At 40.6% G+C, this 17,832-nt stretch overlaps 1 protein-coding gene across 1 annotated transcript in view; it reads right to left on the bottom strand.

The window, feature by feature from the left end:
- Window positions 1-17,832, bottom strand: part of CEP41 (centrosomal protein 41) — a 61,618-nt gene that overhangs the window by 37,580 nt on the left and 6,206 nt on the right. The window contains exon 2 of the mRNA XM_089676866.1: window positions 13,534-13,597. Coding sequence (XP_089532992.1) covers window positions 13,534-13,597 — 64 coding nt within the window. The remainder of the gene's footprint in view (window positions 1-13,533; window positions 13,598-17,832) is intronic.

Raw genomic sequence — 17,832 nt, 5'->3', positions numbered from 1 at the left:
AGCTCCTCCCTTGTAGTTCTGGGCTGATTCTTCACCTTTCTTATCAGTGATACCCCACGAGGTGAGATCTTGCTTGGAGCCCCAGTCCGAGGGAGACTGACAGTCGTCTTTAGCCTCTTCCATTTTCTAACAATTGCTCCAACAGTTTATCTATTTTCACCAAGCTGCTTGGCAATTGCCCCGTAGCCCTTTCCAGCCTTGTGGAGGTCCACAATTTTGTCTCTGGTGTCTTTTGACAGCTCTTTGGTCTTGCCCATGGTAGTAGTTGGCGTCTGACTGGCTGTGGGGTGGACAGGTGTCTTTAAAGAGCTCAGACAGGTGCTACTAAGTTAGATTAGATTAATGAGTGGAGTAGAGGTGGACTTTTTAAAGGCACAGTAACAGGTCTTTGAGAGCCAGAATTCTTGCTGTTTCATAGGTGTTCAAATACTTATGTTCAGCAGTACAAGACAAATACATTCTTTAAAAATCATACAATGATTTCCTGAATTTTTTTAAAATTCTGTCTCTCAGAGTGGGAATGCACCTACAATGTGAATTTCAGACCCCTCCATGATTTCTAAGTGGGAGAACTTGCAAAATCGCAGGGTGTTCAGATACTTCTGTTCCTCACTGTATATTTTTTGATATTATGTTATCAACATTATAAATCGTTTTTTTTAGTTTATTATATTACAACGTCTGTATGCAACGGAAGAATTTAGGTTAAGAAATCTCAGTACAAAATTACCTAAGCGAATATCTGTAAGATGTATAGATAAAACATTTTTCATAATCACTTAGGTAATACATTACATAAACTGGGATTAGTGTCACTTAAAAATAACCAGTTCTGTCAAAAGAGCAATGATCTCTTACGTTTATAGCCTTCTAACAAGCTGAATGTTAGAGGTCAACTCTTCACATGCGACAAGAGTTTTTAGGAAAAATCCAAAACTACTCCTAATCCTATATTGCCCCTTTAGGTAATTGGAATCATTTTGTAAAGAAAATGGACCCCTTCAATGACGTCATAATTAGGCGAGATAAGCTTTGCATGTCTACGTTTTTTTGGGTGACAAAAGTTGGGGGACAGACAAAAGATGGACACACACAGAAGTGAGCTGACCTAAAGCTGACATCACTGATACCATAGAATCTATATTGGTAATGTACAACTTTCATTTTTCTGCAGGCAGTTTGTGCTCGCCTTACATCTCCAGCTAAACGGTTTAGTCTGACAACGGTTCTGGTTAGCACCGAAGTTGATTTGAAATAATTTTAACTGCAGTATAAATTATCTTCATTTAAAATTCTAGGGGGGGGGGGGGGTATTCCCTTTGGAATATCCCGAAAGTTGATTTCAGCTTCTAGTCAATGGTTTAGTTGGTAATATACTATATAACAAAATAGACAACTTAGTGGAAATTGGGTTTTGACCTCAGATAAATTCTAAGCTTATTGGATAGTCCTGTGTATGGTATTCTAAATTAGTTCCTGCGCAGTGAAAACTGTGAGCTTTGAGTATCTGGTTGCAGATGGCGGTCAGTTTGCATATGCTTTGTCATATTCTGCTGAGTTACTGAGAGTTTCATACGCTGCATTTTTTAGGCAGTTGGTCCTATTTTATAATATTTGCTCGTTTGAATTTGTAACTATTATTTTTTATTAGATAATTGAACTGCTATTTGAATTTGATTTAACATCACCAATTATATTTTTAAAATTACTATTTTGCACTGATTTTTATTATTAATATATAATATTTTTGCACATTCTTGTTTTTTATTTCGTCTTCAAATTAGCGCAAATAAAGAACTCAGGTTATTGGTTGATTTCTAAAAATTAATAGATAGAGATTATTTTGTTTCAGAGCTAAAGTTCTGACAACTCCTGCAGACTCTCAGGATAGCGGTCTGTCTATACCTTGTATAGACCCTGAGAGCAGGAAGATCAATGAACTATGAGAGCGCTCACCAGCGCCCTCGTAGATCACTGGGAAGTATAAGTGGTCAGCCACAATGGCTGATGGCACTTTTGGTCTATTACGTCACAGGAAACTGTGAATGACGTGGCTGTGTCGGCGGAGCCCCGCAAGACCGTGCGGTTTTGAAATTGTGAAGCAGGTTCGGGGAGAGGATCCTATGCCTGCTGTCACTGGGAGGGGGGGAATTGGAGGGGGAAGATGCAGATGCTGGAAAATGTTACACGTTTCACCCTAAAAACAGGTGAAACATGTAGCAAGTTCCAAAGGTGAACTTATCATTTAAAACGGAAGTAAAACTTCCCCTCTTTTACAGCCTTGGTGGTGCACTTTTGATCAGTTATGACATCAGCCTTTGCATGGCTTAACAGTTTGGTTGAGACAAAAAGCAACTGTGACAGTTCTCAATCACAGCATGCCCTGAATGTAACTGCTTTGGGAAACAGTTAAATAGATGGGATTAGTTCTGCTTTAAGTATTAATATTCTCTGCTAAGGAGCAGCCCCCCATATTCTTTCTAAACTTCTTCTATACTTCTTGAAATGCTATCATAGAGGTCCTGAATTGTGGCAGATCAACAGGCAATACAACAGGGGGGACTCCAGACAGACTTCATCATATACTTAGTTGTATTAAACTTGTAAAATGCAAAATCCATTGACTTTTGTAACAGGAGAGATCCTGTGGGTCAGCGGGTACTGCGATCTAAACCGCACATGAACAGTTCAGACCACATTTATGGTCCACTCTGCATGCCGCAGCAATGTGATTCCCATGTGCATGAGCAGGAGTGGTGTCACCGCTACCCAGCCATTCAAGCAGCCAAAGTTTCCAAACCCAGCAGCATACTATTACATTAGAACTAAAACCTGCAGGGGGTCCCATTATTTTACAATGCAGAAGAGACTTCACTACCACTTTAAAAGTGGTTCTAAAGCCCTTATACTTGCCCGACCTTGATCTCAATCCACCAATGTGCACAGGAATAGTGGCTTTCCCGGGTCTTTCCCTCATCATTGGCTGAGGCCAATGGCTCCCACTGCCATCAGTCACAGCCAGTGAGGAGGGAGCGGGGGCGATTTGGGCTGTGTGTGTCTTACAGGCACACAGAGGCGGTTTGGGAGTAAGCATGCACTGAGTGGGGGCACTCAGCAGGGGGGGAGGAGCCAGGAGCACCGTCGGGGGACTCGAGAAGAGAAGGACTGGGGCTGCTCTGTGCAAAACCATTGCATAGAGCAGGTACGAATGACGTTTGTTATTTTTAAAACGAAAAATCTGAACCTTTGTCACTAACTCCTGAAAAAGTTGGAAATGTTCAATAAAATATTGGTAATCTCTTTTTCTAATAATGTTGCAATTCTACAGTAGACAATGTACTACTATAATATAATGTACTAAGATGGGGTTCTCATCAATTAGAATTCTAGATATGCAACATGGGGAACATAAGCATGATGGTGTAGCTTTTAAGATGTGTGCTTGTGCAAGTCTTGTGTTAGGCTTGATTTGTGCAATTCTATGATTGTTCAAATAAAAATTATTCATTTTTTATTACATTGTATGTACTTTATGACTTATCTTTGGTATCTTAACAGTTCCTTGATCTTTCACGCATATGTAGTGCTTATAACTGGGATGTTGGTACTGTTGTACATATAAATAGAACAAACCCAGGTCCACACAGTGCCTTGAAAAAGTATTCATACACCTTGAAATTTTCCACATTTTGTCATGTTACAACCAAAAACGTAAATGTATTTTTATTGGGATTTCATGTGATAGACCAACACAAAGTGGCACATAATTGCAAAGTGGAAGGAAAATGATAAATGGATTTCAACATTTTTTACAAATAAATATCTGAAAAGTGCGGTGTGCATTTGTATTCAACCTCCCTGAGTCAGTACTTTGTAGACCCACCTTTCGCTGCAATTACAGCTGCAAGTTTTTTATGTCTCTACCAGCTTTGCACATCTAGGAGGGTGAAACTTTTGCCCATTCTTCTTTGCAAAATAGCTCAAGCTCTGTCACATTGGATGGAGAGCGTCTGTGAACAGTAATTTTCAAGTCTTGACACAGATTCTCTATTGGATTCAGGCCTGGAGTTTGACTGGGCCGTTCTAACACCTGAATATGTTTCGATCTAAACCATTCCATTGTAGCTCTGGCTGTATGTTTAGGGTCGTTGTCCTGCTGAAAGGTGAATCTCCACCCAGTCTCATGTCTTTTGCAGACTCTAACAGGTTTTCTTCTAAGAGTGCCCTGTATTTTGCTCCATCCATCTTCCCACCAACTCTGGCCAGCTTCCCTGTCCCTGCTGAAGAAAAGCATCCCCACAACATGATGCTGCCACCACTATGTTTCACAGTGAGGATGGTGTATTTAGGGTGATGTGCAGTGTTAGTTTTCCGCCAGAGAGTTTTGCTTTTAGGCCATAAAGTTAAATTTTGGTCTCATCTGACCAGAACACCTTCTTCCACATGTTTGCCGTGTCCCCCACATGGCTTCTTACAAACTACAAGCGGGACTTCTTATGGCTTGCTTTCAGCAATGGCTTTCTTCTTGCCACTCTTCCATAAAGGCCAGATTTATGGAGTGCACAACTAATACAGTTGCAAGAAAAAGTATGTGAACCCCTTGAGATTATGTGGAGTTTTGCATGAATTGGGCATAAAATGTGCTCTGAACGTCATCTAAGTCACAACAATAGAAGAACACAGTCTGCTGAACATAATACTACACAAACATTAGATGTTGCCATGGTTTAATTGCACATAACATGTAAACATTCACAGTGCAGGGAGGAAAAAGTATGTGAGGCCCTAGCTTAATGACTTCTCCCAGAGCTAATTGGAGCCAGGAGTGAGCCAACCTTGACTCCAATCAGTGTGATATTGGATGTGTTGCTGACAGCTGTCCTGCCCTTAAAAAACACACACCTGTTTTGGGTTTACTGGTTTCAAGAAGCACTGTCTGATGTGAACCATGCCTCGCAGAAAAGAGCTCTAAGAAGACCTACGATCAAGAATTGTTGACTTGCACGAAGCTGGAAAGGGTTACAAAAGTATCTCCAAAAGCCTTGATGTTCATGTGTCCACGGTAAGACAGACGGTCTACAAATGGAGAAAGTTTAGCACTGTTGCTACTCTCCCTAGGCGTGGTCGTCCTGTAAAAATGACTGCAAGAGCACAGCGCAGAATGCTGCATGAGGTAAAGAAGAATCCCAGAGTGTCAGCTAAAGACCTACAGAAATCTCTGGCACATGCTAACATTTTTGTTGACACATCTACAATAAGGAAAACATTAAACAAGAATGGAGTACATGGGAGGACACCACGGAGGAAGCCATTGCTGTCCAAAAAGAATATTGCAGCACGTTTGAAGTTTGCAAAAGAGCACCTGGATGTTCCACAGCACTACTGGCAAAATATACTGTGGACAGATGAAACCAAGATTGAGTTGTTTGGGAAGAACACACAACACTATGTGTGGAGAAAAAAAGGCACAGCACACCAACATCAAAACCTCATCCCCACTGTAAAACATGGCGGAGGGAGCATCATGGTTTGGGGCTGCTTTGCTGCCTCAGGGCCTGGACGGATTGTTGTCATTGATGGGAAAATGAATTCCAGAGTTTATCAAGACATTTTGCAGGAAAACGTACAACCATCTGTCCGCCAACTGAAGCTCCGCAGAGGATGGGTGATGCAACAGGACAATGACCCAAAGCATACAAGTAATTCAACAAAACAATGGCTGCAACAGCACAGAATACGCCTTCTGGAGTGGCCCAGTCAGAGTCCTGACCTCAACCCGATTGAAATGATGTGGCATGACCTTAAGAGAGCGATTCACACCAGACATCCCAAGAATATTGCTACACTGAAACAGTTTTGTGAAGAGGAGTGGTCCACAATTACTCCAGATCATTGTGCAGGTCTGATCTGCAACTACAGGAAACGTTTGGTTGAGGTTATTGCTGCCAAAAGGAGGGTCAATCAGTTATTAAGTCCAAAGGTTCACATACTTTTTCCTCCCTGCACTGTGAATGTTTACATGTTATGTGCAATTAAACCATGGCAACATCTAATGTTTGTGTAGTATTATGTTCAGCAGACTGTGTTCTTCTATTGTTGTGATTTAGATGACGTTCAGAGCACATTTTATGCCCAATTCATGCAAAACTCCACGTAATCCCAAGGGGTTCACATACTTTTTCTTGCAACTGTAGTTGTCCTGTGGACAGATTCTCCCACCTGAGCTGTGGATCTCTGCAGCTCCTCCAGAGTTACCATGGACCTCTTGGCTGCTTCTCTGATTAATGCTATCCTTGCCCAGCCTGACAGTTTAGGTGAATGGCCATGTCTTGGTAGGTTTGCAGTTGTGCCATACTCCTTTCATTTTTGGAAGATGGATTGAACAGTGCTCCGTGAGATGTTCAAAGCTTGGGATATTTTTTTAGAACCTAACCCTGCTCTAAACGTCTCCACAACCTTATCCCTTACCTATCTTGTGTGTTCCTTCATGATGCTGTTTGTGCACTAACATTCTCTAACAAACCTCTGAGGACTTCACAGAACAATTGTATTCACACTGAGATCAAATTACACACACATGGTCTCTATTTACTAATTAGGTGTCTTCTGAAGGCAATTGGATCCACTAGATTTTAGTTAGGGGTATCAGAGTAAAAGGGGGCTGAATACAAATGCAAAAAAAAATTACAAATCATTTATCATTTTCCTTCCACTTTACAACTGTGTGCCACTTTGCGTTGGTCTACCACATAAAATCCCAATAAAATACATTTACGTTTTTGGTTGTAACATGACAAAATGTGGAAAATTTCAAGGGGTATGAATACTTTTTCAAGGCACTGTATACATTCTTTATTGCAATCATACATTACAAGATTATTATAGGGAAATATCATACCAAGATCTTACTAGATATTGATAGAGTTATTCTAATGTCTGTTCACGGCTTGAACAACAAAGTTATATGTTTCCATACACAAGAGTCATTTAACTGTATGTAGGGAGATGTCAAATTCTTGGGATTCTCAACAGAGCTCAGTACAGTGATACCACACATGCAGAAATATATACACCTTTTACAACTAAATCCTACTGAAGTGCCCTTCAAAATATACAACTATCACACACAGGGTGGATTTGATTTAAATCAAACTGATTTAAATCACAATTTAAATCACTAGTCAGTAAGGCTTGATTTAAATCCTAGTTTTCTACATAAAGACTAATTTTTGCTGGTATAACTTTAATATGCAAGTAGATGAAGATTTTTAGAATAACAACTTTTCATATTAGTTTTTTTATCCCCAGTTTAATAGGTTAATCATTCATATTTGGACAATTTTTCTGTTGTACTTAGGAAGGAGAAAAATAATCATTACCTTAATAACAATTTAAATAGATTTATTCATCTGAAACAATAACATTACAGCATATGTTATTTGCTTAAACATCCATGTTTGTTAACTAATTTGGCTAAACAAAATATATATATTTTAAGAAACTTAGACTGTCAGCCCCTTCCTCCTCACACTTAGTTTCACTTTCTTCTTGGGCAGATCTATTCCACTCCAACCAATCAGAAAAATATTGTTTCTATTCTATTCACTGAACTTCTTGAAACTTAGCACTGAAGGGGTTGATTCTGTATTCATAGGTTTGTGGAAGTTAGGATTAACGTCTTTTTCTTAACTCTGTTCATGTTATAACATTTTTGCTGTGAAGAAGAGGCATGTGATCTCTGCTGAGTCAAATTCAGTTTTGAGAACTGCAAAGTACACCAAGCATCTGTGATAATATCTTGTAGGCAGAGAAACTGCCCAATAATCTTACAAAAACCTCTGGAAGAGCATGACATTGTGAATGGATTAATGGAATTTATTTACCAAAATAATTAAACATATACAGCCTTATTCTACATAATTAAAAAACTAATCTTTATTTCATGATGGAATAACCTTTGGATGGCATTATATTTTCTTCAAAAAGCATTTTATTAAAAAAAAATCAGATTTAAATTAAAAAAAATCCGATTTAAATAAAAAAAATCCGATTTTTTTGATTTTTTTTTTAAAAATCATTGATTTTTATCCACCCTGATCACACAATAAAAGGAGACAAAAAGGTTTTCAATCATGGGCAAACTACACTATGGTAAAATGCAAGGCGCAAGCTCCAACAAACCCTCAAGTTAACATTTAGGAAGAATACCAGGATTGAACTGAAGGGTTCTGTCATCTCTCGAGGTGCTCTGCAGTACTGTAAGATGACCTGAGATAATTGCAGAGAAGAGTCTCTTTATTTGTCAGTCAAACAAGCTCTGTCTAATGGCCTATTTGTTGGAGCACAATAGCAACAGTAGCCAGCAGCTTTTAATACAGCATCACCAGCGAATACACACAATGCCAAACAATTTAACCTGTTTGATGACTGTGCAAAGTAAGTCTACTGTGCAGCACAGGACAAATGTAACATTTTGTCAATATCATGTTTGTGTTCATTACAGTTAAACTAACAAAGTAAAATGCAGGACAATGGAACAACACTGAGCCGCTCTCACCATAAAAAACTTGAGTTGAGGATATTTATAGTTTATTTTTAAAGACGATATGAACAAGTTGCAGTTCACAAATAAGCCTTGTGTGAGTACACGGATTCTTTTGGGAGTATCGTTATTACAATGCAATGGTCCCAAGGCGCAGAGCATTCTCTTAGTGAAAGCCTTACTTCTTTTTGCAGGCTGAAATTGGCTGTGTAAAAAATTAAAGAGTCTGCTAAGAAAAGGGCTTGAGGCACAGACCAGGTCCTTGCTTTAGGGGTCAGAAGGGATTTTTCCTTCTCCTTTACACAAGGGTTTAAAGTGATTTTAAAGATTTTAATTATTTTTTAAAATAATAAACATGTTATATTTACCTGCTCTGTGCAATGGTTTTAACACAGAATAGCCCCAATCCTCCTCTTCTCCTCCCCCATAGCAAGTCGCTTGCTATGGGGGCACTCGTGCGTGCTCACTCCAGAGCCAGCTTTATCTGTGATTAACATACCAAGCACAGCCCCCTCCCTCTTCACTGGTTGTGATTGAAAGCAGCGCCCATCTCCCACTGCTGTCTCTGAGCCAATGAGGAGGGGGAGAGCAGAGAGAGCCTCTGCTCTCAGGCAAGTATAAGGGGTGCTTGAGGAAGATTTTTCACATTAATGCATAGAATGCATTAAAGTAGTTGTAAACCTCAAACATGAAATATGAACAAAGCATATCTCTCTATAGTTTGTATTTGTCTCAATTAAGAGCACTAAGTATCATTGCCGTCTACTGCCTCGTTCCTCTGCTAACAGCATCAATCACTTCTGACAAGTTTTCCTTACACCAAGAGAAAAATGGTGACAGGGGAGGGATCTCCAGCAGATTGACAGGCTCAGTCCAGTCCCTGTGAGCTGTGATTGGGGGGGGGGGGTGTCTCTTACCTCCAATCAGCTCTCAGAGCTCTCCTCACTGAGTGTAACTTCAGTTCCCTGCTTTTCAGAGCGGAGTAGATTCTGCACTGTGAATGGATGTAGGGGACAGGCAGAGGCAGATAAACAGGTACAACTTATGTAGGAGTATTTGTTTCATCTCCGTGTATCACCTGAGGCCAGTCACTTCAGTGGGTATATGTATGGGTTTACAGCTACAAAAACCAAAAAAAAAAATAAACAAACATTCTGCCTTTAGAACAACATTAACAGCCTCCTGCCCGCTATATAGTAAATGACGGGCTCAAGGCAGTTCTCTCGTTCTGGGAGGATGTCATATGTCGTCCTCCCATTCTAACCGCGCATGCGTGGCTCCGGGAGCGCGCAGCAATCAGGGGTGCGCTGTGTCAACGGAAAGAGGCAATCAGGGGTGTGCTGTGTCAACGGAAAGAGGCAAAGCTGTTGGCTCGGTCATGTGATCAGCTGTGTCCAATCACAGCTGATCGCATGTAAATAGTGAAATGCCGGTTATCGGCATTGCTTTCCTCACGAGCTGTCACGCTGGCAGCTCGAGAGGAGAGGAGAGCCGGTAATCGGCATCCCTCAGAGGGGACATGTACACTGATCATCAGGGCACTGATGATCAGTGTGCCCTGATGATCTGTGTAGCCCCAGCAGTGCCACCTGTCAGTGTCCATCAGTGCCAGCTGTCAGTGATCATCCATACCACCTGCCAGTGCCCATCAGTGCCACATCAATGCCTCATTTCAGTGCCTACCAGTGCACATCAATGCCACATATCAGTGCCCATCTGAGCTGCCTTTCAGTATCACCCATCAGTGCCAGTCAGTGCCGCCTATCAGAGTGCATCAGTGCCGTCTATCAGTGCCCGTCAGTGCTGCCTATCAGTGCCGCCTAACAATGCCAGTCAGTGCCACCTATCAGTGCTGCCTATCAGTGCCCATCAGTGATGCCTGTCAATGACCATAAGTGCCACCTACCAGTGCCTCCTCATTAGTGCCACCTATCAGTGTAGCCTATTAGTGCCCATCACTGCAGCCTCATTAGCGCACATCAGTGAAGCAGAAAAATCACTTATTTACAAAATTTTATAACAAAAACTAAGAAAAAAAAACGTGTTTTTTTTTAAATTTTCAGTGGTATTTGGTTTAAGAAAAAAATAAAAAACCCAGAGGTGATTAAATACCACCAAAATAAAGCTCTGTCACAAAAAAAATGATAAAAATTTCATATGGTTACAGTGTTGCATGACCGCGCAACTGTCATTCAAAGTGCAACAGCACTGAAAGCTGGAAATTGGCCTGGGCAGGAAGGGGGTATAAGTGCCCTGTAGGCTAGTGGTTAAAGCTGAGCACCAAACCACTAAACACACAGATGAAATACATAGCGTGTCATTTCACCTGATTTGTATTTCTGTCTATCCATTCATGAGATTTACATAACAATCACACAGCACAGTCCTGTCTGGCAGAGCAGGAGACCAACATTTTTCCTGGTACAGTTAAATAACAGTTAGAGGTGCCTCCCTCAGCTTGTGACTGGACAGTGGAAGCAGAAAAAACTGGCTTGCCTATATCAGAGAGGGGGTTTATACCAATTAGGACTGCCCATAAGCTGTGCTATGTTCTTTTTTCTGCTTAGTGTCCTACGCCTGTAGGTGGCGCTTTAACCCTATGGTCAAGAATAGAATAGCTGTGTCCGTCAATGAATGTAAAAGAAAATAGCACACTAAGCCAATCTCTCCTTCACTATGGGGTTTATTTACTAAAGCTGGAGAGTGAAAAATCAGATTCACTTCTGCATAGAGACCAATCAGCTTCCAGGTTTTATTGCCAAAGCTTAATTGAAAAAATTGAAATTAGAAGCAGATTGGTTTCTATGCAGAAGTAAGCCTGATTCCAGATTTAGTAAATAAACCCCTATTTCCTTCTATCATAATGCTCCTTGCACTGCAAAACACCTGATTGGCTGCTTGTATTGCTTTTCTCTTGTCCAGTCTGAGTGATACAGGGGACTGCAAGAAGCGATCTGCATCAGGCTAGTTGCTCAGCACGGGACCCAGAAGCAAAGGGAGATCACTGGAGTAGCGGTGTCAACTACAGTGATTTCCAGCTTCCGGGGACATTAGCCAGGTATGGTATATACTGTTATACAAACTGGACCACTGTAACTATGGAAAAATATATCATGCCTGGAATTCATCTTTAATCACTCATTTATTAAACTATTTGGGGATGTTTGCCATTTTTAAGTGGTTGCAAAAAACTTAGACATGAAATATGAACAAATCATATCCCTCTATATTGTGTGGTTGTCTCAATCCAGAGACCTAAGTGTCTCTTCTGTCTGCAAAAAGCATGAGCAAATGAATGCTGAAACTCCTGCGCTGGACAATGAGCTCATCAATGTCAGTAACCCCACATGGAGTACTTTTTGTGAATGCAAGCCTTGCTGCCCTCAACGGACCAGGGAAATCCAAAGAAGCTGTGCGCAAAGAAACAAACTGAGGGCGCACGGGCCTAGCTTCTAAAAATGAGACTGGTTTTTGGCTCTGAGGAAGAGGTTCTGCCTCGAAACGTGCCACCATCTAGGGAGATTAGACCATGCTGTCTTTTTTGTGATGTGCCTTTGATTTTATTCTTTAGTGAGTATACTACTTTTTATTCAATAAATCTCATTTTTAGAAGGTAATGCACTAGGCCCATGTGCCCTCTGTTGATCTCTTCTGTCTGCAGCCTTCTTGCTCTGCTATCTGCACAAGTCACTTCTGACAAGTTTTCCTGACACCAAGAGAAAAAAAGATGACTGGGGAGGGAGTTCCAGCAAACAGCCTGTGGCTGCCAGCCTGGGTGCTGTGTGGGGTTTGCCCCTTCCCTGCAATCAGCTCTTAGCACTGAGCTCTGCAGTTTGTAATTTCAGCCCCTCCACCCCCTTTTTTTCTTACAGCTCAAACAAGCTGGAAGATAAGAATGCAAATAAACAGGTACAACTTATGTAGGAGGATTTGTTTCTTCTCTGTGTATCACCTGAGGCCAGTCACTTCACTGAGTATATGTAATGGTTTATAATATGTGCATGATTAATCTCATGAGACTAGTCTCCCAAAAATCATCCGCTGTAGGATTAGGTAGCTTTCTGAAACGCAGAGTCGGAGAAACACGTAGAGGTGGTCAACATGCTCGTTTTATCTGGTTCACATGGTGACGTCACATGCGGTTCCAGCTATTGCAGCGCACGCCGGCTCCAGGACATGGAGTGGCTGCGATTGTTACAGGTGGCGTATACTGGTGCCGAGTATTTGGGCATCATTAAATGTGAATGCATATTGTTTTAAATACATGGGCACTTTTATTGATTCAATAAATACTGCACTATGATAGTTTTTAACTTTTTGTGGTGCACAAGATTCATTTCTTGATGGGGAATTACAAGTCCCACTGGGCTGGAAGTGACTGGGATATCAGTGTACCAAACCATTTGGATGCTGCATCAGAGCCTGGGGATTAAGCACTTTTGACCTTCCTTTTCATTAAGGGGTCATAGAGTTGTGGTGAGTGAAATAGAGTGACACACGAGGTGAAGCACTGGTGATAAGGATGAAGAGGAGATATTTATTTATTCACCATAGAGCACTTTTTCACACTGTGGTGTAGGACTTTTTATACAGATTTGTATTAATATGATATAGATTTGAATGTCATTATTAATTTTTGGAAATGTAAGTGTAAACTCCATACGTTTTTACAGTTGATTGATGCCATAGGATTATATAGCAACTTAGTACTGGAAGTGGCACGGTTTCTTCTTTTTTGACAATAATCACGATGGCAGCTCCAAAACAGTTCAGCCAGACACTAATAAGTTTCATTTCAGAGATAACTGCATGGTACAATATTCACTGGACTACATTCAAGTAAACAGAGATCAGCTGGAATTTAAAGAAACCTTTGAAGTAGGTCAGATTGCTCATTTAAGTCTACAACCAGCTCTCTTTTTGCATACCGGATGATATGAGGAAGTAAAAACGGGAAAATACTTTCCATACAGTTAACATAGAACACTGACCTGTATCAAGCCTTGTCTTGACATGCTGGTACTTTGGATTCTGGGGAATTCTTTTCTTTAAAATCTGAAAGAGTATCAAAAAAAGCAGTGGAAAAAGTTGAAATGTTGCATATGAAAGAACACACGATTTAAGTAAAAACAGCTGTATGCAGTTTAGGACACATGGCTCTAATATAAGGCTCTGTTGGTGCAATAAACCAGCATTTTTGTACGGTACGATTGGCTGAGGGGCAAAAAAAAACAAAAAAAAAAACCAAAAAACGATTTGCATTACTTTACTGACATTACTAAAATGAGGACTAAACCCCTTATTTTTGGGATTTGTAATGCACACTGTGTACACACAGAGGTACTTTCAGTTTAAAGAAGGCTCTATTATGTTTTGCACTGGTTTAGTGGAAGGATTTTTTTGAACCCACGCCACCATAACCTCTCGTTATACTTTCTCATTGCGTCCCAAGCCCTACTCCAGAAAGCTTTGTTTCCATGTGCTGCACTGATAATGGCCAGCAAGCCTGAAACAACTATATGCAGTATGGAATAAAATGTTCCTCTAACCTCCCCACTACCATCGTACATGCTAATTCTAATTCATAATTCTACCACCAGACCTCCTGTGTAACCTTAAAGTGAAGCTCCACTCTCCAGAGCAATTTTTTTTTAAAGCACCACCAGGATTGTAATACTTGTACAGCAATACTTAGCTATTGGTATTAATGTATTCAGGCCTGTTAGTCTCACATCTGTAATCAATCACACAATCTTGTCAGCAGGCTGGGGCCATGGTAGATGTGGGCATCTGAAGCCCACTCCTCTTCACTTCCAGGATTCGGTGCAGCTGGATACCCAGCATGCACCTCCCGATCTCTCGCCTGCGCAGTAATGACACTGCGCAGGAGCGAGATCGGAAGGTGCATGCTGGGTATCCAGTTGCACCTCCGGATCTTGTGCCTGCGCAGTAATATCACTGCACGGTGCAGTTTTTTGATTGCAGGTTGCCATAGCAATGGTGGCATTTGCGGAGGTTCCTGCCCTTTTGTTATGGCAACCTGTCAATCAGGAGACTGGATACTCATATGCAGTCGGAAAAATAACGCAAGATTTCATTATTAGTCAATTCGCTTGGACTGCTGGGATAGATGATGCTGATATTCCGGGAGTCCAAGGGAATCGACTTAAGACAACATTGCCTATGCACCAGACCGGAAGTGCCGCATACAAAAGATAAAAATAAGGTATTCAGACATACAAAAATAAATAAATAATAAAAAAAATATATATATTTAGGAATACACTGTGGGTTGGCAAGTAGATGAAAGCAACTTTTAAAAATGGGTGGAACACCACTTTAAAATGATAACCTGTAAAGGCTTTCACCATCGGCGTCACCTATGGATAATTTTAAATATCGTAGTTTGTCACCATTTCACTGGCAATTTTAAAGTGAGACAAGTGTGGTATTTACGGGGGGTGTTCAAGTCAAACCGGGACTTTTGAGTTTATATACAGTGGGGAAAATAGTTATTTGATCCCCTGCAGATTTTGTAAGTTTGCCCACTTACAAATAAATGAAGGGTTTATAATTTTTATCATAGGTGAAAGAGACAGAATATCAACCAAAAAGCCAGAAAAAACACATGATACAAATACATTTAGTTGCAGTTCAGTGAGTAAAATAAGTATTTCATCCCCTACCAACCAACATTAATTCTGGCTCCCAAAGACTGGATATGTGCTCATGTGGTACACAGATTAGTCCTGTCAATTTAAGAAGGTGCTCCTAATGACAACTTGTTATGTGTATAGAAGACACCTGTGCACAGAACCTCTTTCTTTGGCACCACCATGGGCAAGACCAAAGCTGTCAAAGGACGTCAGGGACAAGATTGTAGATCTGCACAAGGCTGGAATGGGCTACAAGACCATCAGCAAGAAGCTTGGTGAGGAGACACATATATACATACAAAGGTGTACCTTGGTTTACAAACACCTCGGTTAACATAATTTTTGGTTTATGAATGAAAATCCATTGAAAATAATGCCTCGGTTTACAAATTTTTTACGAATTTAAAAAAGTTTTTTTTTTTAATTGTAAAAAATGAAAGTTACACCCAAGCACATAACACCCCCCCCCCCCGAAGAAATTGAGACCCCTCACATATACACACATACAAAAGTAAAAGCACACGCTGGGGCGCCTACGCATGAAAACGTTGATTGTGATACACACGTTACATATCCCGCGCACACTAGGATGAGAGAAATAATTCTAGCACGAGACCTCCTCTGTAACACTATACTGATGACCTATTAGGGGCTTTAAAAGTTTCATCTACAAAAAAAATAGAGGACTAAAGTTCATCGCCATTTCATGAGCGCACGCAAATTTAAGGTTTGACGCCTTTAGAAAATATGGGGTACGGAAGTTCATCACCATTTCACGAGCGCACACAAATTTAAGGGTTGACATGCTGGATATCTATGTGGCCCAGGAAAGTCAAAAGGATGGAAACCCCTGGTCTATACGTATTTGTTCCATTCCAGTCAAATATACCATTGAAAGTGATTTGTTATACAGTATCTGTTTGAGGAGTACTGCCACCATTCAATACACAAAAATGTTGTGCGTCTTCGGCCCACAACAGAGTTAGGAGCTGGCAGCATTTCTGGTAAACCAAGTACTTGCAGAAACTAATTGTATATTTTTTTGTTTGTCTTTGCTTTTTAATTTTGCCCTGGCATATACTTAGGCTATGTGCAAACCTGTGTGGGCTGCGATTTGCGCGGGCACAAGAGCCTAATCATTTAATTGGGTTGCCATGCTCCGGGACAGCCAGGAAAGAAGCACCTGCATTATTTTTTAAATCGTAGCCCGCATGGGAACCGAGGTACCTAGTACGGTTGCGATTTCCAGTACGTTCTGCGTGCCTTTAGGATTAATGGCACCTGTCCATGGGTCCCACATTTCTTTGTATGGGTAGTTGTGGCTGCCGGTATTTGTGCAGGTCTTGCAGTGGCACCACCCGCACAAATGTGAACCTAGCCTAATTCTAGCCATACACGAGCCAAAAAAAAAAAAATTGCTGGAACACATTTTCGAAAAATGAACTCATGATATTGCCATCATGTAATGACCAATTTTTCAAACAATAAATTGTTCAATGGACATAAATGAATTCGCTTTTCATTTGTTTTGTCACATAAGCACAGTACAAAGATTGATTTTTAAACAGACGAGAATCACATTAACTTTTCAATTTATCGTCTGTTTGGCAGAAGTTTTCCAAACTTTTCCTTCACTTTTTTTGGTTCAAAAGCATCAAAAATGGATTTTCTATTTGCGTCACATAACTGGACAAAAAAAAATGAACAAACTGTCCAAATGACAGATATTTTAATAATTTTTCGTATAGTGTATAGGCACCATAAATAGCAAACACAAAGTCTAATGTCTTCACAATATCATTTTTTCTTTTATGTTTGCACAGACTATTCCAATTCCAGACTATGGAACTGTGGGTTAATTTAGATTTTCAGTCTGCTTTGAATTCAATCTGTATTCAATACAGTTATCGTGTCATAGAAGCTGGAACAAATGTGTTACCACCATTGACAGTTGACACAGCAGAAACAGTCAGAACTCAGGGGATCTTTTATCTCTGACTTCTAGCTCCAAGAATCATCTTTAGAAAAACTGTGGAAAGCTACATACGAGGTTAAATATAAATCTTTTATAAGTAGCCCAGCTTTCTTTTTGGCAATGTATGAGACCAGGCAATTAGCAAGATAGGAACAGCCTAAATTCAGATGACCCATTTCTCCTACTAAATGGATAGCAAATAAGGGAGGAAAATGTGACCGAATGACATTCACTCAAGTGAGATTCGAAGGCATTCCACATTCACCCTATTTAAATGTGATTAATATGCACTAGGAAAATGCAGTAGAAAATATACACTATATTGCCAAAAGTATTGGGAAGCCTGCCTTTACATGCACATGAACTTTAATGGCATTGCAGCCTTAGTCTGTAGGGTTCAATATTGAGTTAGCCCACCCTTTGCAGCTATAACAGCTTCATCTCTTCTGGGAAGGCTGTCCACGAGGTTTAGGAATGTGTCTATGGGAATGTTTGACCATTTTTCCAGAAGCGCAATTGTGAGATCAGGCACTGATGTTGGACGAGAAGGCCTGACTCGCAGTCTCCACTCTAATTCATCCCGAAGGTGTTCTATTGGGTTGAGGTCAGGACTCTGTGCAGGCCAGTCAAGTTCCTCCAACCCAAACTTGCTCACTCAT

The sequence above is a fragment of the Staurois parvus genome, unplaced genomic scaffold, assembly GCF_062004578.1.
Source record: "Staurois parvus isolate SC_StPar_1 unplaced genomic scaffold, SC_StPar_1.0 ptg000175l, whole genome shotgun sequence".
Classification (NCBI taxonomy): Eukaryota; Metazoa; Chordata; class Amphibia; order Anura; family Ranidae; genus Staurois; species Staurois parvus.
The sequence above is the reverse complement of the archived record's forward strand: the minus strand, read 5'-3'. Positions and strand labels throughout refer to the sequence as shown.